At 54.7% G+C, this 24,755-nt stretch overlaps 8 protein-coding genes across 8 annotated transcripts; 3 read left to right on the top strand and 5 right to left on the bottom strand.

The window, feature by feature from the left end:
- Positions 1 to 244: 244 nt before the first annotated feature.
- On the bottom strand, positions 245 to 2,457 carry A1O7_06282 (uncharacterized protein; the record flags this gene model as incomplete). The annotated part of the gene is made up of 5 exons (XM_007760285.1): positions 245 to 1,179; positions 1,232 to 1,600; positions 1,666 to 1,867; positions 1,922 to 2,120; positions 2,180 to 2,457. 5 exons carry the CDS (start codon positions 2,455 to 2,457, stop codon positions 245 to 247), a joined length of 1,983 nt encoding a protein of 660 aa, XP_007758475.1.
- Positions 2,458 to 6,089: 3,632 nt separating this feature from the next.
- A1O7_06281 (uncharacterized protein) lies at positions 6,090 to 9,296 on the bottom strand (the record flags this gene model as incomplete). Its single annotated transcript, XM_007760284.1, has 1 exon — positions 6,090 to 9,296. One exon carries the CDS (start codon positions 9,294 to 9,296, stop codon positions 6,090 to 6,092), a length of 3,207 nt encoding a protein of 1,068 aa, XP_007758474.1.
- An 877-nt stretch (positions 9,297 to 10,173) lies between these two features.
- Positions 10,174 to 12,580, bottom strand: A1O7_06280 (uncharacterized protein; the record flags this gene model as incomplete). Its single annotated transcript, XM_007760283.1, has 2 exons — positions 10,174 to 12,327; positions 12,377 to 12,580. The coding sequence occupies 2 exons, from the start codon at positions 12,578 to 12,580 to the stop codon at positions 10,174 to 10,176; spliced, it is 2,358 nt and encodes a 785-aa protein (XP_007758473.1).
- A 993-nt stretch (positions 12,581 to 13,573) lies between these two features.
- On the bottom strand, positions 13,574 to 15,775 carry A1O7_06279 (uncharacterized protein; the record flags this gene model as incomplete). The annotated part of the gene is made up of 1 exon (XM_007760282.1): positions 13,574 to 15,775. One exon carries the CDS (start codon positions 15,773 to 15,775, stop codon positions 13,574 to 13,576), a length of 2,202 nt encoding a protein of 733 aa, XP_007758472.1.
- A 974-nt stretch (positions 15,776 to 16,749) lies between these two features.
- A1O7_06278 (uncharacterized protein) lies at positions 16,750 to 18,891 on the top strand (the record flags this gene model as incomplete). The annotated part of the gene is made up of 1 exon (XM_007760281.1): positions 16,750 to 18,891. The coding sequence occupies one exon, from the start codon at positions 16,750 to 16,752 to the stop codon at positions 18,889 to 18,891; it is 2,142 nt and encodes a 713-aa protein (XP_007758471.1).
- A 253-nt stretch (positions 18,892 to 19,144) lies between these two features.
- On the top strand, positions 19,145 to 19,898 carry A1O7_06277 (uncharacterized protein; the record flags this gene model as incomplete). Its single annotated transcript, XM_007760280.1, has 2 exons — positions 19,145 to 19,211; positions 19,264 to 19,898. The coding sequence occupies 2 exons, from the start codon at positions 19,145 to 19,147 to the stop codon at positions 19,896 to 19,898; spliced, it is 702 nt and encodes a 233-aa protein (XP_007758470.1).
- An 82-nt stretch (positions 19,899 to 19,980) lies between these two features.
- A1O7_06276 (uncharacterized protein) lies at positions 19,981 to 21,525 on the bottom strand (the record flags this gene model as incomplete). Its single annotated transcript, XM_007760279.1, has 1 exon — positions 19,981 to 21,525. The coding sequence occupies one exon, from the start codon at positions 21,523 to 21,525 to the stop codon at positions 19,981 to 19,983; it is 1,545 nt and encodes a 514-aa protein (XP_007758469.1).
- Positions 21,526 to 22,178: 653 nt separating this feature from the next.
- On the top strand, positions 22,179 to 23,222 carry A1O7_06275 (uncharacterized protein; the record flags this gene model as incomplete). Its single annotated transcript, XM_007760278.1, has 3 exons — positions 22,179 to 22,493; positions 22,651 to 22,750; positions 22,849 to 23,222. 3 exons carry the CDS (start codon positions 22,179 to 22,181, stop codon positions 23,220 to 23,222), a joined length of 789 nt encoding a protein of 262 aa, XP_007758468.1.
- Between the last annotated feature and the right edge of the window lie 1,533 nt (positions 23,223 to 24,755).

Here is a 24,755-nt window from a genome sequence, read left to right as displayed (position 1 = left end):
TATCTCAAAATCAAGATGGAGAGCCAAAAAAAGTCCGGCGCCCACCGGATCCGACCGTATCGCGCTACCTCGCAATCACGAGGCCAGAGAGACGAGAAGGGCTGCGAGGAGGTACTGCTGGAGGAGTGCGGTAAGTCTTCTCGTCCCACCACTTCTCGAACTCAACTGGGCTGGCTGCTCGAGAAAGTCCAGATGGGTGCGACAGAGATGTGCGTGGAGTCTTGTCTCTGGCCTCGTTGGACCTTCAAGCTGTCGCCTTGACCTCAGGGACGGTTGTGGCGACAGGTTCTGGGGTCGAATGGAAAGGCTCGGCAGCGAGTGGTTCAGCAGCTGGGGTGGGCTCGGTAGTGTCCGGAACAGCAGCCGGGGTCTCAGATGTGGTGGTGGGGGCTTCGGTTGAGGATGCGGTAGCTGGGGCAGCTGTCTCGGCCGGAGTCTTCTCCTTCGAGGCGCCATCAGACTTGATCGCCTTGCTAGCGCGACGGACGAGTTGACCGATGAACTTGCCTCCTGGAAGAGGAGACTTTTCACGCTTGGGCTCCGCGACAGTATCACCAGCCTCTGCGGCCTCGGGCTGTTGCTTCTTGTTGAAGAAGAGAGAAGTGCGACGCTTGTTGTCACGAACAGGACGTTCTTCAGTGGCAGGAGCGGAAGTCTCGGTCGAGGGTTCGGTGGTGACAGCGTGGTGAGCACTGACTGGTTCGGCAGGCTCGGCGCTGGCGGCGGCAACGGGATCTTGAGCAATAGCCTCGCCTGCCTTTTCTTCCTTGGTCTCTTCTTTGACATCCTTCTTGCCGGCAGGCTTAGTGTCGGTCTTCTTGATGAAGCCCAGCAGACCACCCTTCTTGTCAGTCTTGGGGGCGGCGGTTGTCTCGGCCGCTGTAGGCTCCTTTGTAGCCTCCTCGGCGGCAAGGGGTGTAGCGGCTGTGTCGACCGGGGCGGTCACGGCAGCAGTGTCAATTGGCTTGTTCTCGATGGGCTCTTCAAGTTTGGGAGCGGTCTCCGAGACAGGCGGAACGTCGCTGGTGGCCACAGCTTCCTTCTCGGATTTCTCGGCAGTTGGGCTGGTCACACGGTTCTTGAACAGGGAGCCGAAGACAGAGCCACGCTTGCCCTTCTTCTCAACAGGGCTGGCGTCTTCCTTCTCTTCCTTCTTGTCGGAGGTGGCTGCAGCTGGGACTGGCTTTGGTTAGCAACGAGCCACACCGGCTGGAGAAATTACAAGACTTACCAGCAGCGACGGCGGCAGCCTCTGCAGCTTCCACAGCTTTGCCGGTCTCTTTGGTTTCCTTGGCCTCTTCTTTCTTCTCGGCAGCTTCAGCCTTCTTCTCCTCCTTTATCTCCTTCTTGGCCTCGGCCTTCTCTTCCTTCTTCTCAGCAGCAGCACCATCCTTCTTGCCGCCAAGAAGGCTGCCGAAGATGCTACCACGCTTGCGGGACTCAGATCGCTCAGTGGTATTAGGCTTGGCAACTTCCTCGGTGTCACTGGTAGTCGCAGCCGCCTCTGCAGCGGTCGCGGCGTCAACAGACTTTTTGGGTTCCTTGGATTTGGAGCGGGGAGTTTTGACGGCAGCTGTAGCCGAGCCCAATGCAGGTTTGGCTAGGGGTGCGTTAGCCGACGATCACGAGTGGAACTGGTGGCCATCAACAATGACGCATGCTTACAGTATTCCTCGAGATTCTTCTTGTAGCTGTCGCGGCCGCTAATCTCTTCCTTCAATCCTTTGGTATCTTCGATGATCTTCTCAACAGCGAGAACCCAGCTGTCACGTTCCTTGGAGGTGGTCGCCTCGAAGCGGTGTTGGTGAGCGCCAGCCTTGAATGAGAACTGGTTGAACCCTTCCTTGGTGACCGCAGAAGCGTCGGTCTGACACTTCTTGTCAGTAATGTTTATGCTCCGTCAGCCTTTAGCTTGACTTACCAGATTGATGATACCAGCAGGGGTAGCTTTGTCTTCGGCACGCTTGGAGTAGAAGAGCAGACCGTTTCCGGTCTCACGTGCCCATGCGGCGTCGGAGTGCTTTGTATCAGCCTTTTCGGAGCGCAAGAAGTTGGTCAAAGACTCGGCCGTGGACGGCTCTTCTTGGAGCCAGAAGTAGTGTTTTGTGAAGATGAATTTCCTACACCCAACAAGTTAGCAAGAGCAGCCTAAGCGCCGCACACGTATGCCCGGACATACTTGAAGAAAGTGGGTTCCTTGTATCCTAGGACGCCTTCTGATGCAGGGACAATATCCACAGCCGCCTCATCCTTCTTAGGCTCCTCCGTGTGAGCGGCAGCAGCGACCACTGGCTCTTCTGTTACAGCGGGTGTAGTCTCGACAGTCTCAACGGGCTCGGCGGGGGCGGGAAGAGTTGTATCTGTGGGAGCAGATGTGGCCTCTGGCTGTGCAGGCAGAGCCTTGGGGGCCTCGACAAAAGGTGTCTCCTCATTGGTCTTGGGGGCTTCGACAGACATGGTGCTGGTCTATGATGTGATGTGGATGTGTATGAGATGCAGGTAACTGCAGCCGGTATGTGTTCAAGATGGCAAGAAACTTGAAGGATTCGAGAGGGAGTGTGAGAAGTGTACTTCAAAGACCAGAGATATGTCTTGTGGCTTTGACTGATTGAGGGCACGGGACAAAGGGCCAATAGCAGGAGGGACCACAACGCTTCGCGCGGGCAGTCACGTTCCAGGACAAGAAGTGATTAAGAGTGGCAGCAGGAAGGGCTCGGGTGATTGCAAAGGCAAAGGGAGCGAGATTGAGAGAAGCGCAGGCAAGAGGCGGATGTGGTGTGAGATGGGATGCGTCGAGTTTTTGTCTTGCCTGGTTGCGCTCGGTTTGTTTGGGGCTGGCAACAGCCTCTCTTGGGCGTACCCAGTCACGCCCGTTCGCGAAGGGTGTCTACCGGGGAGGAAATTTGAAGGCGCTCCTAGGCAACGCGCTACCACGATTCAGCTCCACCCTTTAACCAGCGCTAGGCCCAATAGCCTAGACCCTCTGGTGGGCTGCCCACCGGACCCTCTGCGCTAGTTGTGGAAAGATTTCACAGTACGAGGTTGCCCTGCAGTCTGACCTCGAATTTCTGCTACCGGTCACCATGTCGATAGTTGCTGTAGCAGGTCGTGTTCACTGGATTCCGATAAAGATGGGGTTCACCGCTGGCCGGTCCCCTTTCTGAACGTCTCCAGAACTCCTCAAGCCCCAGCGTGATCACTGCCCGTCAGCAGCAAAAGGAGAGCCCCCGGGATTATATTCAAGGACAGGGCACTCCTCTCTCCGCCGCCAAGTCCGTTCTGCAGCGACAGTTCGTGTTGTGCAGCAGGTGATGCTCTATCTACTCCATTTCTGACGGCCTTGCGACCACGAACGGGCTTCAAAGGACCCCGAGGACTTCCGCGTCGTTGCAAGGTTGCCCGCACATGTTGCCACCGTTCGATCAGTTTCTGGATCGTGCATGGCATCCAGCAAAGATCCTTTGATAATCGTCTCTGCTTGGAGCGCAAGTCGTCCGATCCAACGCCCTTCGCTGGCCCTCACCGCTTCCACTCCAGCAGACTTCCCTACATGGTCGTCTCGGTGAAATGCGCAAGACCGCTGACGGGACCAGCAACCCTTGCACAGAACCGGCTCCAGGAAGTCTGAGCGGAAGATATGGCACAGAATAGTCGTTGGTCATGCGACCATCGTGACCACCTGCAGGAATGACGTGCCTGCTGCATCCGTGGCCTGCCGGGGTACAATGCAGCCCATATAACATCTGTGGATGACAACGCAATCGCCGTCGTCAAATAAATTTTGATAACGTCTTCCGGGCCTATTACGAGATCACTCTATCGCGCCACCAAACAAGGAAGGAGTTTCAGGATAGCAGAATGGTGTTCTGGCACGGCGTCCGAGATCGCCGCGTCAGAAGTATAGTCACCTAGCGCAGTAGACAGTCAGCTTGCCTCTCTATCCTTGTCGATTGTCGACTGTCGACTGTCGTGCACATGATTTTGGTTTCTGATCACCGACTTGCGGTTTAGATTCCTGACTGTCTATAGTCGTGCACCGAAGTCGCATCCCAGCGTCCTGCAGAAGCGGAAGCTTGGCCGTTGACCCGGGAGACCCCATATAGGTGTGGACATGTGCTGCCGGTCGAAGTTATAGCGAGATTATACGTTGCTACCAGTACACCGTCCTGCAGTATCTTCGTCGATCCTGACAGTAGTGTGTCGTCCCTAGACACCGTTCAGAACACCAATCACATGCCGACAGGTCCAGCGAGACTCGACGAAAGCCCGCTGGCATGCAATTTCGAAACGAGCTCCACCTTTGCAAAGGACGCGGGTTGTTCTCTGTTCACCTCCTCCGCCTCCTCTTGCCAGGGTCAGACCCAAGCCTGAAACAGCCTGGGCAAGAAAATGGAGTTCCTTGCGCCGCCCACCCCCCACTCTCGGTACGAATAGGTCGTTAATGATCGACACAGCAGAGAGACTTCCCTTGCTCTGCCCTGCTTCGTCCAATAAATCTGTTTCCACAGTGAAGAACCCCGGCGGTGAGTCAAAGAAGCCCTGCAAACATTTGTACTACAGTGATACGCCGACAATCGACCGGGCTAATGATCTCCAACTGGATAAACTGCGAACTCCCTGCAGAGAATTGGCACGTCGCCTCGTCGTTGCTCCAAGCTTGAAACCATCGCTCGCTGGCTCATGCAAGGTTCAAGACCTTTCGCGCCACGCCGCTTTGCCTGAAGCATCATGGGGCAGGGGAGTAGGGGCGCAAGGGTCCTGAGCCTGTCAGGCACTGAGAATTCAACCTCTCAAGCCCCACACTTTGCTCTTGTCGGACATCTCGATGCCGTTCACATGCCCTCGTTGACTTCTCCGATTGCGCATTTCGATTGCGGTCGATGGGCCTCAGAGATCAAAAGTCTGAACATTTTGCTGACATCGACTTGGTTTCGTAAGGGGAAAAGCTCGATGAAGAGAGTGTGTTGACGTTCGAGCAAGTAAGGTAGAGACAACAAGGGTCACTGAATGCTGGCATGCTTAGTCGATTCCCCCTACTGCCAATTCAGCTGACAGACAGCGATAACTCACCACATTTCAGCCAACAAAGTTGCCAGGGCAGAGAATGCGACAGTCGAAGGTCATCCTTCGTTTACGCGTCAGCAATGGACTGAAGTGCTCCGGCATCTCGTGTCTACGAGGCGAACAGCAGCAAAGCTACATCGAAAGTGCGACAGGCAGTTCAAAAGCCCAAACCTGTGCAGCCAGCTAGATAGCGAAAGAGCCGAGGTCTTCATACTCTGATCGATAAGCTCAGGTCATCATTGACACTTGAGAGGTATGTGTGGCCGTGGACATCATCATCATCGTCGTCGTCGAGATGACGTGCAAAGCTTGGGCCTACAAGGGAGAGAGGCCTGAGATGCTCTTGACGAGACTGCAGGCGACTAGGTAGCCAATAACCTGCGGGAAAGTCGGCTGTTCTGGCAAGGAAAGCGCAGCCCCCAGGCGCGGTTTCGGGACCTCTGAGGCCACAAAGGCCGTCCGGGCATCAGGTAGGCAGAGAATGCGGAAAAGGGAAGAACAGCTGGCAAAAATCGGCGACCCCGTTGATACCTAGGTACATACACAGTATCGTGGTACAGCTGCGTTCTAGACGTCCCGTTGGGAGGACTTGCAAATCGCCGAGGCAGTTTGAAGAGGACTATTACCTAGGTACGCTTTCAAAATCGATCTGTTCGCCCAGAGCTGTCCGTCGAGCGTCAATGGGTTGCAGTGGCGCCTTACAGTAATGAACCACACCTGGTGCCTATCAACTCATTGCGATACAGCTGGTCAGGTGCTGGCGCAGGAGATTGACCTCCGTGAGACCCGACCGACACTATACAATTGCGACGGTCCTCCCAGCCGCTCACCACAGGCACAGCATCATATACCTGTGATTGAGCTCATATTAAGCCAAGTTCGGTAATGCCACCAGTGCCCTGCTCGACTCCGAGTAGCCAAAAACAGTTCTATCAGAATCCAACTTTTCTCTTCCAGACTATCAACAGGGATCATACTGTACATGAAAGCTTTCTTCGAACAGCTAAACTTCAAAATAATGGAATTCAGCCTGCTGTTGTCAGAATGTATGACGTGACAGCGTCCATCCGCTCTTTCGTAAGTCTGAGGCTGATCACGAGCAGTTCTTGTGCCACGTCTGGATCGTGTACCTGCATTTCGTGCCAGCTCTTCGTATCCAATCGCCACGTGATGCTATCTTTCTCGGCAACCATCGTCGCAGTGCGCGGAGTCTGCGAGAAAAATGGGAGCTCACCGCAGGGGCGTCCTGCCACAATCAATTCAGTGTATCTGCCCTGCGGCCAGTCGTAGTCGCAGCGTAAAAGGCCTTCTTCGAGCAGGAAAAACCCATTCGGTTGATCCCCGACGGTGAACAAGACGCAGCCCTTGGGGTAAACTATCCTTTCGAAATATTTCGCCGCACGGTACCAGAAATCCTCGTTCTTGTCCGAGACCTCGGCAAAGATCTGCAACATCAAGGGCAGCGGTTGCTTAAATGTCTGCCACTTGGCCATGCTAGATCGGTCTTCATCGAGGGTGCTTTGCGCGACCTGATGAAGATGGTTCCGCCTTGGGGAGCTGCCCATGAACTCTGCCTTGTATGATGAGGACAGCTCTTGAGGTCGACCTCGTGGCACATCGAGGTGTGACGCTATCCGCTTCGTCCGTCGGTGCTCTTGTTGGCGATACAGGGCGGTCAACAGCTTGTTCTCGCAGTGTTCCAGAGCAACATTGAGGTCGGGAAATATCTCGACATTGGCATCCTCCGCAAACAGGCCAACGCCACGGAGAGCTTGTCCAACCTCGCCGTCGACGTCCAGACTGCAGATAACAAGCTCCACTCCACGCGTTTTTAGGAGGCGGTCAATCCTGGTGAACGCCTCAGCGGCCGAATAGTCAATGCCATTGATTTGAGCCATATCCAACACGAGAAATCTGAGAGGCCTGGTTCGGAAGGCATCCTCGGCGAGAAGTGCTCGAATTCGGTTTTCGACACCCACAATCGTGCCAAAGAACAAAAAGCCAGATAGCTTGATCAGGAAGATTTGTTGTCCGGTTTCCCTCAAAAACTTCAGCTGTACCGGTGGTCGCCTGACCAGGGACTTGGCGATATCGCCCGAGTATGTGGCTCTGATCGCTGAGCGTCGGGACGTTTCGAGGACGAAGCTGAGGGCAGCAAGCACGATGCCCACAAAGATGCCTACCACGAAATCCCATGCTCCCATCGTGACCACAATGATGACAATGGTGGCATACTCGAGCTTGTGCACTTTGCCCCACGTTCCGACAAGTGCTTCCTCGAGAAGCTCGATGCCGAGGAGGAAAATCAAAGCTCCAACCACCATAATAGGGATGTAGCCGATGATGGTCGGTCCGGCTAGGAGAAGACCGAAGGTGCAACCTGCCAGCAAAAGCCCAGCAAGTCGGTCATTTCCACCGCTATCCATGAACAGAAGACTGTTCGTGTACACAAGATAATTCTGGACACTTCCGAATAGGCCACTCACGCAGTTGGAGATGCCGTGGGCCACCAGCTCCCGGTTGACGTTCAGGTTGTCCTCACCAGTGGACACACCGAGAGCAGGCACATTGATCGGCACATGTAAGATGCCGAAGAATGTCAGGGCAAACATGGTAGGGATCGTATCTGCAAGGGCCCCCCAATGCACCACCTTGAAATCGTAAAGCGTGTAGAAGTGATACCATGGATGACCGGAGGGTGGAGGATCAAAAACCCAACCTCCGGAATGCATCGTCTCCATCGAGATACCCAAGGCGAATTTGAAAAAGTAAAAGACGGCAGCAACCGCCACAAAATAGCCACCAACCAACATATTTGACTTCACAAAGCGTTGCACAATGTGTAGGGAGACCGCGAGGGCCAAGGGAATCGTCCAGAGAGCAATGGTGTCGTCTCGGACTAGTTGCTTGAGAGTCGCGAGGTTATACTCCAGATTGCCGGGTAGCCGAGCAGCGACCTCCACGCCTGTAGCGACAAGAAACCAGCCAACACCGCCAATGCAGCCGATCAGAATATGTCGGGGGAAGAAGCTGACCAACAAACCCAGCTTGCAAGCCCCCATGAGGAAGAAGACCACCCCAGTCAGAATGGCACTAATCGCGAAGGATAGTATCGTAGTAGCCAGTACAGACTTGGAATTCTCCTCCCCCACTTTGTGAAGGATCGTGAAAGCCATCTTGTGGAAAAACGGGACAACCTCAATCATTTCAGACCCGATGCCTCCTCGGAAGACCGAACCCCCGGATGAGTAGACCACCTGAGCCACGATGGTGCTGACATAGAACATGGCAATGCCATCGGAACCGAGCCCATCGAATAGGTCGTTACCCAAGGGGAATAAAATCATGCCGTAGGACAAGGCATCAAGGATGTTCAGGAGCAAACCCAGAAAGACAGCTGGGAGTAGACTGACCGGGTGCACAACGGCTTCGCGGTAGATCGTACGCGCGCTCCAGGTCTTAGGGTGAGAGAGGACGTAGCCGCACGAGTGCAACTTGTCGACAGAAGTTCTGAGCTTCTGGCGGACACCCACACCCTGCCTGTCTGTATCGTTCTGGCGTTCAATGTCCGTAACGCGCCCATACTGGATAGTGTCTGCCTTTCGTTCGGTGAGCAAGGCTGTACGCTCGTCTGCGTGTGTAGATTCCAACATGTTCGATGAGGTTGGATCGTTCAGTTTCTTCCTAGGACTAGTATCGGTCTTGGACGTATGCTCCTCCTCTTGTTTGCCGGATGAGTCTTGTATCATAGCAGTGAGGCCGGAGACAGCCGGGTCACCCGGGTGATCTTCCTCTGAGCCCTCTGGGGTCACGGGCTCCGAGACCTCCTCAATGACATCCGGGTAGCCATCGTCAGAGGATGCTGTTGAACTCGGTGGAGAGCTCCCCAGAAATGAGGCGTTGTCGGAGAGAGCGAACGCGGCCAACTCGGCCGTCTGGTCTCTCAGGCCGGCAGAGGAGGAATAGTGAGCCGGGTCTAGCTGGCCATGGAAGGAGCGGACATAGAAAGATCGCGCAGGGGTCTTTGCTGTAGGTTGGCTGGAAGCAGAGCTTGCTCGAGGACGACTAGCAGCTTGAGGGTTCTCAGTTATGGGCAGAGCACTGCTCTCTTCCACCACTTGGTCACTGTGAGACCTCCTCATGGGCGAGCCCGGCATCGGAGCAGGTCGGCTCTTTGCATAGCTCGAACTATGGCGAGCGTGTTGCTTGCCTGAGGATAAGGTTGTCGACATTTTGGCAGCTCAAAAAGATATCATCTTGTCCCGCAATGCATCCCGTGTAAACTCCACTGTTCCCGGCTCTTCCCAGTGGATGCACCGAGGCGGGGCCAGCCTGTCGAACGAACCCGTGTGACGCGAGAGAGGCAGGAAATGAGGAGCGAGGGTGAGAGGCAGGCGAAGTGAGCAAGATCCGGTGTCGCAGCAGACAAGAGTCGGGAACTCGTATACGGGCCGTTGTGGACTCGCACCTTAGAGCGCCCCGGGTTAGTCCAGCTATCCTTTGCCCTGTCTACTTGATGCCTTGCGAGGTGCAGAAATTTTTCGTGTTTGTTTATGCAGCGCACGGTGGAGGCAGACAGTGTGCCTGAAGCGGGGCAGGCCGCGATAGCCAGGAGCGGGAAGGCAAAAGCGAAGGTGAAGGCAAAGCGAAGCAAGTGACGCCGGACGTCAAGTGCCAAAGCAGGTCGCTTGCGGGCTCATCTCCAAAAAGTGCAGTCGCCTACACGGTAAGGTCAAGAAGCCTGGGAAAATCATGATCGTGCCTCGTGTCCACTACTGACGACGCATTGGACGAAGTATTGAAGCAACGGGTGACGCCAGACTGCGGCTAGAATCGCCAGAATCAAGCATGCATGCAAGAAGAAAAAGAGGTTGAAGATCAGCACCGTGCAGCGAGCCTGCATATGCCATTGGACGTGTTCGCCGAGCGCCAGCCCTACTAATACTGTAAGTGTAGTGGACGGCGACTTGCTTCTGCTCTACGATTGTTACTCTGATGCTGTGGTGCTGGGGTGCTCGCCGAGGTCCTCCAGGTCACTGAAGTCACTCTGCTCAGGGACTAAGCTAGCCATGTTCGAGTACCTTGTGAGCGTGGACGTACCTGTGGTGCTCAATGCTTCAGACTCTCGAGCCAAACCACCAGTCTTTTCTTGATGATCACACCCAGAAGTCTTCCGCTGCCTTCCTCTGTCACACATAGATGCCTCAATCCGAGCTTGCCAAACATCTCGACAGCGTACTCCATGGGCGCTTTCGCACATATGGTCAATGGCGTGCGGTCAATGAAGTGGGACAGATCGAGTTCCCCTTCGTATTCCGTTGACAGGCCGACCCCTGCTGTGGCGGGGAGGAGACGTACCACACAGCCTTCGGGAAAACTCCGCCCCAAACTTTCAAGCCCAAACTCTAGTTCTCCTTCCGCCAGGTAGCCTTGCAACATAGTCTTCTGGACGAGAACCAAACCAGCATCCATAAGACCCCGCCGGCGCAGTTGGCGCAGCTTCTCCGTCAGCAGCACTCGAGGGACAACGCCACTTGCAGGGACATCGACAGTAATCTCACGCATTGTCTGTGCCGGAGGGATCAGTTCCTCGACGAGGTAAGCATCCTTCTGGACCAGCCTCATGCTTTGGTCAAGGTCAAGGAATGGATGGCCCAGCACCGTTTGGGCAAGATCGTAGACGCCTTCATGCTCCAAGGCATCAGCCACCCATTTGGCAACCATTATCCCAATCATGTTCGGCACGATGAATTCCAGTTCACCCGTCAATTCAAACATGATCACAGCCAAGCTGATGGTCATGCGGCTGACTCCAGCCAGAAAAGCCCCGGCCCCGACCATCGCGAAAATGCCAGGAGAAATGGTCTGTGCCAGGAAAGGCAGTTGACCGACAAGTCTTCCGAAGAACGCTCCGCCGTCAAGGGCAGGAATGATGATCCCCGAGGGCACCTTGATCCCGAACGTTATGATGGTAAGGACGAGTTTCACAAGCGTTCCGTAAGCGAGCCAGCCTAAATACCTGCGCGAGGGTGACGCATCTCCTTCCTGCACACAGACAAAAGCTGCCTGTGAACTTTCCGTGCAGTCGACTAAGAGGTTCTTGATAACGACGTCGCCGGGCTCCCTAGTCAGAGGGTTTGGATATTGTAGGAGTGCGGTGGCCAGAACGACGAGAAACACTTCGAAGACCGGGTAATTCTTGATGATGTTGTACTTTCGGAAGCTGCGTGACCAAGCAAAGTTTGCTTTGCAGAATACACCCCCGAATATCCCACCAGCAACGCCCAGGACGACAAACACGACGTAGTGGTAAGGCTCATAGGTCGTGCCATAGTTGGTCTCGAAGAGCACGAGCTTGCCGGTGCCGGTCGGATTGAGTGCCTTGAGTGTCATCGCTGCGAACAGAGAACAGATGAACGCCCGCCAGAGGACCTTCCTGGGAAAATAGGTCGAGATCTCTTCATATGCGAAGAGCACCCCACCAATCGGTGCACCAAACGCGACGGCAAGCCCGCTTGAGCACCCAGCAGCAAGGACTTCTCGAAGCTTTCGCCCATTCTCCCGATATTTCGGGAATTGGACACCAACAAGGTATGCAACGCAGGTTGATATGTGGACGAAAGGGCCTTCCTTCCCCAGGCACATCCCTGTCGACACGGCGAATGTGGAGCCTACGGCTTTCACAACCAGGACCTTGAAATCCAGGAAATGTGGAATGACGAATCCGGACAGAATTGTCTTGATCTCAGGAATGCCACTTCCCGCTGCCATATAGATTGACTTGCCCGCAGCTGCGGGTTTCAGTGTTTCGGTGTTGGCTCGGTCGGTCATCTGCTGCATTGGATCTCTGTCTCCAGCACCCGGGGCAGTTGCCGGCAAAGCTCGTTTGGTGGTCAAGGTGACCATGCCGCTAACGATCCCGAAGACGAGGGCGAATGCCACGTAGATGCCGAACCCATGCCAGTAGTTGGTGGTCCAGTAGTGCCAATCCGCGCATGTCTCCCCAGTGGCTGCAAGAACCCTCAATCGTGTCTCTGACGTACAGCAGAATTCCTTGCTCGCCAGTGGATTACTTTTGCAATACCCGGTCTTCCAGTCGCTAACGGTGGCTACAGCGATATCCACCAGAAAGGCAACGCATGCTGTCAGCGTGCCGATCAGAGCGACTGCGATCCAGCCTTGGCAGGAGTCGAACGCAGCTCCAAGCGCATGTCGAATGCCGTTTCCACTATGGACAGAACGATATCTGAAGGAGTCTTTGACCTGCAGGTCTTCAGTCCCGATGGTATTGGATGGAGTGAACTGATCTTACCAAGTCATGCAGCCAATCGATCGTCGTGTAGTCGTTATATGGGAGACGTTCGCCTACTGCGGTTTCGGCAAGCGCTTCTTCTTCTTTGCTTACGCGCGAAGAGACGATCGAAGCAGCGTCTGCGTCACGCGCCAACGAGCTGATCCTCCTATCGTGAGGCAGAAGATAGGTGCTCTCATTTGCCCGCTCCTCATCTTGAGTCATGTTTGTTTACCAAAGCCAGAGCGGAGCTGTAGCGAGGCTGTGACTTCAAGGAATGGCATTTCGGTATATCTATCTAGACTATTAGCAGCTCACATCGTAGAAGACTTTGGGCGCTCCTCGATCCACCCTCCCAACTGGCGTCGTCATAACAAACGCCGATAACTCTAGCATGCTGAGTACTGCGAGATCTGCATCTCCGGGGACCTTCAGATCCGAGTCTACCACTCAGAAGTGGAACAATGCGCTGATAAGACAGGTGCTTGATAATTGTGCGAGCGCGACGCTGCAAAGATAACCGGCGTGCTGCCTCAAGGAGATAAGGACGCCTCGATCCCTTGGTCATGGCGAGCCCTGTGGCTGCAGAAAGTGGCTGATGGCTGATATCTGGTGGCTGAAAAGGTGGGGCGGACCTCGGCTATTCTCGTCGACTCGTATCGAAGGCGGACATAGTATCTCCGCGTGAAGAGCTCGGTGGAGTTCAGTGTCAACGTGAAGACTTGTGTGCAGATTATCGACATCATTTGATACTCAGAGCTTCACCACGAACGTCGACTCCCACAAAGCACTCGTATTGTCTCCTCCTACACCAATATCATCGCCGGTGTTCCTCGTACTCTTGGGGGCCTGGGCAACCGAAGATAGAGAGGTCCGCAGCTGGTGGCTGGCATCAAAAACCGGGTGGATCTGCACTTCGCGAAGCAGGAACGAACCTGCTACTATGCAGCTCGAAAGAACCTGTTTCCTGGTGCGATAATTAGGTCTTCTCGTTGGACCGGAGCTGCAGTCGTGTGCCGGTCTGTCAGCGGGTTCCGTCGTCCCGGCCAGAAGATGATCGGCGATTCCCATGGGAAACTGGCATGGGGAATCGGGCTCATTGAGCGCAATCTTGATTCTACTCTAGAGGGCGCTGTTCGCCAGGGGCATCCTAGTTGTACACGTCGTGTAAGTCTTTATTATACACAGCCACCCCATTGGATCCGGATGTATGCAGCTTTATGTCAAGCTGAAAATGCAGAAGGCCAAAACTGCGACACCGATGAAAAAGCTAATGGCCACTCCGCCAACCAGACCCCAAACCAAGCCCCGGCGCAGCTGTTGTTGTTGCGCCTCGACAAAGGAGTCAGAGTCTGACGACGCAATGGAAGCGGTATCTTCGTCATACAATAAGGGTGTCCGTTCATTCGAGGATGCTTTGTCGGCAATGATCAATCTCAACGGCCATGAAGACTTGATGAATTTCCATGCTTCGAAAAGCCCTGGGAAAGTAGGCTCGTTTGGATCGACATAGATGGCATACGATTCGCCTTCGCCTGGGTTGACGTCTGAATCGCCGTCGTCAAACTCGTTCCAGTATCTGAACCTTGGTTCTGGCTCTGGAACCACAATGCGTGCCCTCTTCTTTCGTGGCTTCTGATCTAGTTTCGACCGCGACTCCACCGGGGAACTGAGTGCAAGGCCCCGAGTTTCCTCAGAAGTTACGGAAGAATTCCCGTGGGTGCCGCTAGAAAAGACACTGTCTGTCTGGCCCTCGCTCGAGGACGGGCCTGAGGACGTCCCACTCAAGTCGCTTGTAACCATTCTCATTCGCGTAGTGGTCTTGAGTCGATTAAAGCTGGGTGCATGCGGCAGAGGTAGTTTCGTGATATCGTGGTGGAGAAGGTGTTGCCATGACGGACGAGGAAGCTCTTTCTGGATTTGGCGAATGGCCATGTCTTCGATCGTGAATTCGTGGACTCTGTATGCCAAGTGCGACTCGTCAAAGGCACGGACAACAGCAGGCATTCGAGCGAACTCCCAACGGATATGCAAGACGGCGTACGGGAAGGGTTCGCTCCTTTGACAAGACTGTTGTAGTCTGCCAAGCTGTTGGGTATCTACAGCACCAACCGTGATTGAATGGTCGAGAGTCGCCCAGTTTGCGACGTCGGCGGTGTTAGTCATTCCAAGGTAGCGGGTACGATCAGCTTGGACTTGAGCCAGCGGCTTGACATCTCTGTGCTCGGTCAGATACTGGTGAACAACGGCTATAGCTTTGGAGTCATTCTTGAGGCCTGATCCCCGATCCAAGGCAATAGGGAGATCTCCGAGTTCAACTAGGATGGTCTGTTCACCGGATGAGCTCGGTGAGAGTCCAGCAAGTGTCACCGCTGCGTGCTTGTTGCAGGTCCAGTGAGCGCTCAAAGCTATTCTTGAGGGCCTTGCGGTGCTTGTGTCCGCTACAAATCTCTGTGCATTGTCGAAGAAGATCATATGAGTACTGGAATGGTTCGGGAGTGGAGCAGGCAGGCCGTTCGTTGATACAAGGGATTCTTGTGAAGTCGTTCGTGATGGCAAGGTAGAGGTTGGATCGGCCCTCTTCATATTCCTGTGTAGCAGGGCGCGTGCTTCGTCGAGATTATCTGGGTGGATCCAGTACATAGCACTGCCAGCGGCCTCCCCATATGGCACCGTCATAATAGCAGCATCAAAAGCTGAAGGGGCTGCTTCGATAGAGGAGTTGATCTGGGCGATTAACGATCGGGTGCTCGTTGTGGAAGTTCCACCCTGCGGCTGCTGTCTGGTCGGGCGTTCAACCTGCTGCCTCCTAAGCATAGGAACGGAGAGCTCTTCGACGAGGATAGTTCGGAGTTTGGCCAATTCTTGTAGATAGTCGGAGTAATCGGTCCTGAGTTGGTTTGACGAGAACAATTCGACATCCGTCCGGGTTTGCAATGAGGTAGACCCAGTCCATTTGGTATATTTCTTAAGCAGCTTCCGGAAGGCGATTTTCTGGGCAGACGCAAACCGAGCAACCTTTTGGATTAGGTCCCCGAGCTCTTCAACCTCCTTGGACAGTCTCCGATATTTGCGGCCTTGCATTGATGCCGCGATGTCTCGATCAAGAGCTCTCTCGTCGGCATATGTTCGGAGCGAGATGATCTGTCTCTTGAGGACATTGAGCCGCCTGTCGATTTCTCCCTGCTTCATTCGCAAGAAGAGACTGATGTTGTCATACTGATCCCTCAACGTCTGGAAAAGAGCTTGGTCCGAGTCTTCCCACCGGGCCTTGCCTTGCTGTGGAATGTTGACAGGGCCGCCATGATTTAAGCTGTTGGAGGTGTGCCGTTTGATGACATCCTTGATCCCATTGTAATTGAGATTGAACGCCGCCCATTCTGGCACAGACCTCTGCGCAAAGGCTTCACCAAACTTCATTCTGGCGTTCTCGGCCTTCTAAAATGCAATTCTTGGTTGACAGCTGCAGGTGGCTGCAGGAGTCTGACAGAAGTAGGGTTGTCGCGGGCGCGCCCGGGGTTGGAAGATGTTATCTAGTATGTTGACGCAGAGGAGCCCGTGAAGCGCAAGTCCGCTTATAACTTTTTCTCTAGCACGAGTTTGCTCAAGCTCAATGGCGCTCAGCTCGGGACTAGTCGGTTAGTCGAGGACTCCACCCGCCCACCCGGCGCCCCTCACCTCAATCCATGCGAGGACTGTGTAGGCAATGTTACTCGTCCGATGGAACGCTAGAGTTCAATCGCAGTCTTGCAAGGTAAATAGGCTCGAGGTGGCTGCTAGACGTAGCTGATGGATGACAGGACTGGCAAGGTCTATCCCAGATTTTGTGCTGTTCCTGTCTCGGTATCCTCCGCCAAACAGGTGCGATGCCTGGCTCTTGAGCGTCCCACGGTTAAAGTTGTCGAGGGAACGGCCAAAGCCCGGCTAGGCACGGTGGCCCAAGGACAAACTCTCGAGATTAGTTGCAGCTGTCCACCAACACCAATGCAGGCAAGGATCGTGTTTTGCTCGTAAGGCGAAGTCACTTGCACATCGACCAGTGACAGCCCGTCAAAGACATGCTTTTTCGAATTTCTCGCAAAGTCCTCCCCTACTCATACGCCACTGGTTCTTCCCTAGTGAGGGTCTGGTTAGTGCTGTGCGAGTGTCCGGAGCGGGGAATCTGCGGCTTGGTGGCCACCGAGCCACCCTCGGGCGCGCCCCTCGTATGCGCAACCGGCACGCTAAACCCTAGCTGCAGGTTGTGTCGTTTTCCTGTAACGACGCCGCGGAAAAAAAAAATATGCAATGCTGTGGTGTTGCGACGCCGAGATTATTGCTCCCACCGACAGCGTAACAACTGCGGGCGCTGTTGATGCCACATGCACTAAATGAACCCGAATACAGGTGTAGTGATGGCAGAATCAAGTGGTTTTTTGACCGCACTATCGACATCACCCCAGACCTTTCTACAGCCGCCATCTTCCCTCCATCTCGACAGTCTGTCCTACCTTAAATCGATCCTCGATCCGCTGGCCACCAATGTCGCCACTGCTCAGAGTTCGCGGCGGGATGAAAACAGGAAGAAGAGGAAGAGAGGCGGTTTTGAGCAGGAGGAGGAAGTTCTGCAACTACGCCAGGTCTACACAAACGGGCTCGGGGTCAAACAAGTGTGGGAGCAGGCGAGAAGGATCCTAGATGCTACATGCGCAGAGATTGAGAGGGATGTTGGTATCCACAGAGCTCGACACCAAACGAATGGAGAAGCGCAGGTTGCCCCGAACGACCAGAAGGACGATTCCGCAAGCCCTTCAGAGGAAGAAATTGATGATACAGAGGACAGTGAGTTAGAAAACGACGTTCTGGGTGATGACGCTGTGGACGAGGACGACGGTCCCTTGGACGACACATATCTCGACGGTATGGAAGACATCGAGGACGATGATTCTGACGCATCCGAGCCGGTTGACCAGGACCCCGAGACATACGTCGAAGACCCCAACCATCTTAACGATGGCTTCTTCTCCATCGACGAGTTCAACAAACAAACACAGTTTCTTGAGCAGCAAGATGCACGTGGCGAGGACGACAACCCAAGCGACGAGGACGATATCGACTGGGATGCAGACCCCTTAACCATGCCTTTCCACACGACGAAGGCCAACACTGATGAGAAGAACAAGGAGGCGGACGCTGGCGATGAATCGTCGGACGAGGGAGACGGGCCGACCTTTGGCGATGCAGACCTAAATGCGGACGACACCGACGAAGACATGTTGGACCAAGAAGACGGCGCCTTGGAGGACGGTTTGCCGGGCCTTGATAACACAAACGAAATCCGATACGCCGACTTCTTTGCTCCTCCACCAAAGAAACAGTCAAAGACCAAGCGAATGAGGGCGCTGCCGAAAACACAACCCAAACCTCAACAGCAGGGGGCGAATGATGACATTGAAAACGATCTTCAACGAGCAATGGCTGATGTCCGACGTGACCTGCTCGAGTCAGATGAGGAAGACTCAGGTCTTGAGTCTGGGTCTGACGTGGACGATACGAGGTCATCGGGTAGGAACATGTCTACACACGAGAAGCAGCGCGCAGCGATTGCCGCCGAGATTCGCCGTCTCGAGGCTGCCAGCGTGGCAAAGAGAGACTGGACACTTTCAGGCGAGGCACGTGCGGCTGATCGACCTCTGAACTCATTGATTGAGGAGGATATGGAGTTCGAACGAGTCGGTAAACCTGTACCCGTGATCACCGCCGAGGTCTCCGAAGAGATTGAGCAGTTGATCAAGAGACGGATCCTGGCCCGTGAGTTTGACGAAGTCATGCGCCGTCTCCCAGACGCGGCTAGCGGCGCCAGTGATGCTCGCCGAGGCCGCATAGACCTAGATGATACGAAGCCTCAGACCAGTCTTGCGGGCATCTACGAGCAGGAACATTTGAAAGCGACTGATCCTGGCTATGTCGACAAACGATCAGCCGCGACCAAGAAGCAGCACGAAGAAATTTCAAGGTTGTGGAAAGATGTATCAGGTCAACTAGACCTCCTCAGTAATCTGCATTTCAAGCCCAAGCGGGCGGAAGCCGAGATCAAGGCGGTGGAAGACAAACCCACCATTAGCATGGAGGATGCTCGGCCGGTCGGGGCTGGCATCAATGCTGAAGAAAGCATGCTTGCACCACAAGAAGTGTATCGGCCGGGCGAGGAGAAGAGAAATGATAACGTGGTTGTCCGCAAAAGCGGTGCAAGTATGAGCAAGGAAGAGATGACGCGAGAAGACAAACTGCGGCGGAGAAGGAGAGAGAAAGAGCGTATGAAGAAAGCCCAAGGCGGTGCCTCAGGGACGGGCCCGGCTCAAAGTGCTGGTAATGGAGCATCGAAGAACGTGAAGGGCAAGACCAAGGAGCAAGAGAAGTCGGACATCCTGTCTGAGCTGCGCAAGGGCAATGTCAAGGTCGTGGGCAAGAAGGGCGAGCTGCAGGACTTGAATGGGAAGAAAGGCAAGGGAGCCGCCAGTACTGGCGCGGTAGGCGGCGGTGCCTACAAGCTGTAGTTGACAAGCCCGCAAACATGTACCGATCGCTCAATGATCACACTATTGAACGTCTACAATCCAGTGTGTTGACCTTTTGTACTGTATCTCGACGTCCCGTTCTATGCGCAGTTCTGGGAGTTGCTCCGGCTCATGTTCGGCACATCCACCACAATTCATCCGCCGCACTGGACGCTCCCCGCAACAGCGTTGGCTTGCGTGCTTGTATCGTTTGCTGCGCGTGGTCGCCGCATTGTTTTCGAGGTACTTGAAGATGGGCATTGAAGAGCAGAAAGAGGAGCGCGAGGTCCTCGATTCGATCTTCCCCGATGAAATCACAGGTTGTGACCCGTCCTTGAAAACGAAATATCTGACGCTAAACCATCCCGCCAGACACCTCGGACAATGCGTACCGGATAACCATCACGCTCGACATCCCCGGCGATGGACACGACGAGGACGCCGAACCCCCGGTCCTCTGGCTCAATGTCGCATACCCGGACGCCTACCCTGACGTCGGGCCGCACTTGGACATCAGCGCCCCGCCCAACGCGCCGAAACACCCCCAGTTGGACCTCGGCGAGGACAAGGCGCAGCTCCTCGACACGCTCCAGCCGACGATAGAAGATAACCTGGGCATGGCCATGGTGTTCACGTTGGTCACGACGCTGAAGGAAGCGGCGGAGGTGTTGATTTCCGACCGGATACGGCAGGCCGACGAGGCGCGGGAGATCCTGGTCCGCGAGAAGGAGGAGGAAGAGAATCGCAAGTTCCACGGCACACTGGTCAATAGGGAGCGGTTCCTGGAGTGGAGGGAAAGGTTCCGGCGGGAGATGGAAGAGAAGGAACGCAAGGCGAGGGAGGAGGAAGAGGCCGAGGAGAAGAAAAAGAGGGGTGGAAAACCCGAGGAGAAGAGGCTGACGGGGAAGCAGCTCTGGGAGAGGGGATTGGTGGGTAAGGGTGACGAGGAGGATCTTGACGGCGAAGACGCCGTTGCGGCGGTGGGAAAGCTCAAAGTCGACGGTTAGGTGCGAGGTGAGGGTACGAGTGTCAGGGAGCACTCTCGCCGACATCCGTTTTCCTACAGCTCCGTGGCTGGCGAATCGATTGCTAGCTACCGTTTCTATCTGGTCCAAACGACTGGAAGTATCTCTTCCGGAACGGATTCAGTTCGTCCGCGGTGCGACCTGCAATGGGTGCCTCCAGGCCGTCTGACAAGCCTATGTCTATCCCCGGCAGCCGTTCATACACGAGCAACCTCCGACTCCATTTATTGAACCTCTGGACGCACTCGTGCTTCAGCGCAAGTCGCGGGTGCTTGGGTATCAGCGTCGTTTCCTCCTCGCCGAATTCATTCTCGTTCGCACTGGGCATCCAGAACGCGAGACGACCGCCATCGACCAACGTCTTCGCGGCAAAGTCTGAAATGTCGTCCAGCATGCGCATGAAGGAGTATGGTTTCTTAGGAGCGATGTACCCAGGCAGCCTGTGAGCAGGTATGCCATTAATCAAAGTCGGCGTCGATGGGCTGTTGCTCTTTGCAGAGTGGCAAAGCTCCGTGCCTGTCGATCGACTCGGCCTGGATTTCGTTCCGAGCACCTTGAGGCCCTCCCGGACGCCGTAGGGAGGGTCGCAGATGATCCCATCCAGCCATCTGCCGTCCCCTGGTCTCGATCCCGTTCTAAACGTCCGGAACGGCGTGTTGGTCAGGTCTGAAGTCACACAGTCGCCAAACAGATGGGTCAGGCCGTATCTCTGCATGTTGGCACCCACGCCTGTATCTAAACCCGAACCTTTCCCACGAAAACTTCGACCATCGATATCCGATCCCAGCACCACGGCCCCGAGTTCCGCTGCGGCTACCATGAATCCGCCCGTGCCGACGAATGGATCTAGGAAGATTTTTCCAGGGCCCGCCAGAGCCAGATTCGCAGTCACCAAGGCCAGTTCTGCGTCCATGGAGGTGGTGGAGATGTACGGTCGCTTCTTCAAGTCGTGTTTGTCCCTCAGCCAGCGACAGGAGTCGCCAATCTTGCGGGCTAGAAAGACTCTTCTCAGACATGTCCCAGCACCGTCGTCCACCGCCACTCCAGGATGTCCGCCGGTGCCGCTGGTAGGATTTGCTTCAGTTTGTAACGGCAAGGGAAACCATTCTTCCAGGACCGCAAATTCGACCTCTGGTCCCTTCATTTTGATCTTGCCCCTCAAGTCAAGATATCGGAACGAATTGATGATATCTCTCTGTTGGTCCACATCCCTCGTACTCCCAAAACAGTCGACAGAAAACTTGAACGAACTCTGCCGGAAGGCCGCCCATAGATGGTGACTCCTCCGCCTGACATCCGCGTGAAGCTCCTCGTAATCCCACCCTTGGCCCCAAACCTCATAGATACATTTCGATAGAATCGAGCGGCTTGCAAAGCCTCGTATCCTCGCGTCAGATGTTGGATCGTATGCCACTGGGCTGGGTAGCGACGTGCTCTCGCTTTCCTCACACGGATAAAGACTCGGAAACCTCACCACGCAGAACGGAGACTTTTCGTCATAAGACACAAGCTCGCAGGGCAGGTCCGCAAGCGTCGAAAGTGCCTCGATCTCAGGGCACCGAAAACTTTCGTGCGTCTGGGCGAAGCGTAAAAGAGAGAGCATCTGCATCGTTCAGGCGTGGAAGTAGAGGCTGCGCCATCTGTGGGAACCCAGGATCTGCCTTGGTAGTGGAGGCAGCCAAGACCTAGGTAGATAGAAAGGTGCTCTGAGTCACGGCGGTATGGGCATAGCCCTTCTAGGTTCATCTACGTACTGGGGAGAGCGACGAGGCAGAATTCTCGCCAGATTCCAAGGCTGTATCTCGGGTGATTCAGCGCTGTCTTGGCGGCACTTTTCACCGCTGGCTCGTCTCTATGTGACAGTGAGTCGGAGGCCAGCACAATATCGATTCAGGGCAGAGTATTTCCTGAACGTATTGACCTTCTTGTTGAAGAACAGTGTCTATGCGCGCATATCGGCCAAGGCAGAGTCAACATGCAGTCGCCCTCCCCAGAGAGGCGGAAGGAGGCCTCTAGGGACATTGCTAAGCGTGCCCGATGCCTCGGCGAATTACTGTAGCCCTGCACATTGACATCTCAGCCTTTCACCCTTGGTTACGGTCCTTCTAATCCTCAGTACTCCCGGCTATCCACGTCTCTTTCTCTATTTTGTCTTGACATCCCGGCAATCTATCTCTTTCCGTCTCTATAGATATATCCTCACCATAGAGCCCTAACCTTTGTAGAATCATCTGTATACTTTCGGTTCCAGCGCCCCGCAACATGTCCGACCTGCCACGACTCGTCCACGAATCTACTCCTACGTCGTCTTCACCCTCAGACCGGGCCTTCTCTCCTTCTTGTCCCTTTTGCGCAATAACAGGGACATACCCATCAGTTTCACCTATATTGGCACCCGACGAAGCGGCGTCGAAGCTCGATCCCGAAAAGCTGGACCCGCCTTCCTTCGTGCTCTACTCCAGCGAGCATGTCGTTGCGTTCTTGGACATCATGCCCCTGACAAGAGGGCATGTGTTGGTGGCGCCTCGCAAGCACCGTGTCAAGGTTGGAGATCTAAGTCCCGACGAGGGCGCCGAGGTATGTATGCTTGGCTTCTCCCGCATGCTCTGTTCCGTTGAGGATCTTGAGAGTGGCCACGGAACGACTTGAGACACTCCAATCCGGGACACCAGTTCCACGTTTATCATTGCGTTTCCGCATGGTGGTGTCGAAACAAGCACTTACACATTCATAGATTGGACGAGTCCTCCCTGTTCTGGCCAGGTCAGTGCTCAAGGCTGTATTGCCGGACATACCGCACGAGGAGGCTGATTACAACGTTGTGCAGAACAACGGTGAGTGAGTCCGCAATGGTTGTCTACTGACAAGATCCTTTCCCCCACCGGATCACCTCAGTCACCCTTCAATCTAATGGATCATCTGTCTCTTCCAGGGCCGGGAGCCGCACAGGTTGTGCCCCATGTCCATTTCCATATCGTGCCGCGGCCGCCCCTGAATTATAAATATCCGACCCCCAGCCCCAACACACACCCGGCCTCGAAGAACAAGTATCCCCGAAATCCACAACCTTCAGGTCGTCAAGCTACGGCCATTCTCTTCGGTCGCGGGATGCGTGAGGATTTGGACTACGATGACGCGTCGATCCTGGTTGACACCATGCGCGCAGCTTTGAAGGAGGAATGGCAAGCGAGCTTTTCGCAGTCGACTGGGACGGCAGACACTTTTACAAAGGACCCTTCAGATCCAGATGCGGAGCTCAGCGGTAATGGAGGAGGCAATGGCAGGAGGGGAGCCTGGAAAGTCTGAGAACCAACGTTGTTCCCTCGTGCGCTTGTCGCCTTGCGAAGGATCCGTTTCTTATGCCAATCTGCACTGGAGTCGTACATCAGCAGCCCCGAAGACGGCGAAAGCTATATGAGTCCTCAACAGGCGCTCTCTCACGGTGCCAAGCGCTAATGTGCAGGGGTTGCTCATGGTTCTTATTGAGCAATTATGAACGTTCGGAAGTATCCCATCAGAGCCCATCGTGTTGTGTCATATCGAAGTCGATGTGTGTCTCGCCCTCTTCTGGCTACTACAAGACTAACGAAATGAAGTGTCCCTTGTAGATGTCCACGCGTTCGGTTGTACTGACTTGTGGGACATCGTTGTGTCTTTCTCACCCACGCCAGTCTACCATGGTGCCTAACCACCCTGTGGAACAATTCTTACAAGAACATCGTCATCCCGTGATCTGAAGTAAACATGTTCTGCATCCAGCCGGCGGAGCATCCCAAAGCCGGTCGTCGCCGTTTGCCACTGTTCTTCCACAAGAACCCCATATTTCTCGACACCGACGAAAGTGCCACCAGCGTTGGGAGACGGGCACTGCGTACCAGCAGCAGCAGCAACAGCAGCAATGTCAGAGCCCATGTCAACACTGTATAGGGCCCGAGCATGATTGGACCGGTTCAGATGACTTCTTGAACACGATCAGAAGGACTCTGATTTCCTAGAACTGATGCGATCCCAATCGTGTCGGCAAGTCTTATCACGACAGAGGCTGCTATGGGGCCATCTGGTGTTGATCTATCATATGACTACAAGGACGATGTCAACGCACTCTGCGCGACCATCCTGGCATGGCCTGTTTTTCTGGAAACCAGCTCAGTACAGTAGGCGACAAACACCAATGCCCCGACGAGCACCGTCCAACACTTCTGACTATCGCTGTTGCATGCGGGTCTGGCCCATTCACCTCGAGACTGCAAATTCCGTTCGCAACTTTCATGAGGGAGGAGAAGAGATGAACGAACGCACTCCCTCAACCACCATTTCTCCGTTTGTCGCTCGCCCCAACGACCGAGCTACCATCCCATCCGTTGTCCTTCATCCGTGCGATCCAAACACTCGTTATGTCGCCCTACGCTGCACTCCTCTCTCTCTTTATATCCGGTTCAGCCGTCACAGTTTCGTAGCCCGCGCACTAATTTCGTGCCTGCCGTCCACCACGATCCTGGAAGTGAGTCACTGTAGCACTTGCGAGAAGCCAGTCAGTCAGTCAGGCAGCCAGGCCCATTATCCTGCTTGTACCTCACACTTGACCTTCGCGTGGTCAATATCACACACACAAAGGGACATGCCGATAGCAACCTAAACAGAGCAGGCTTCCCACCGATGCCGTGCAAGAACCGCAATCACAATCGACCAGCACATGGGCCCGTTCCCCGTCCCAAAATATCACCCCCCAAATCCCATACCAGCTCTTCGGGCACCGAGTCGAGGTTCTTTTCCAGAAAGAGGATTTTTGTTTCCACGTGCCAACGCCCCCGGGACTACCAGACAGTTATCCTCAAAGTA

Source organism: Cladophialophora yegresii (assembly GCF_000585515.1).
Source record: "Cladophialophora yegresii CBS 114405 chromosome Unknown aczIN-supercont1.4, whole genome shotgun sequence".
Lineage (NCBI taxonomy): Eukaryota > Fungi > Ascomycota > Eurotiomycetes > Chaetothyriales > Herpotrichiellaceae > Cladophialophora > Cladophialophora yegresii.
The sequence above is the reverse complement of the archived record's forward strand: the minus strand, read 5'-3'. Positions and strand labels throughout refer to the sequence as shown.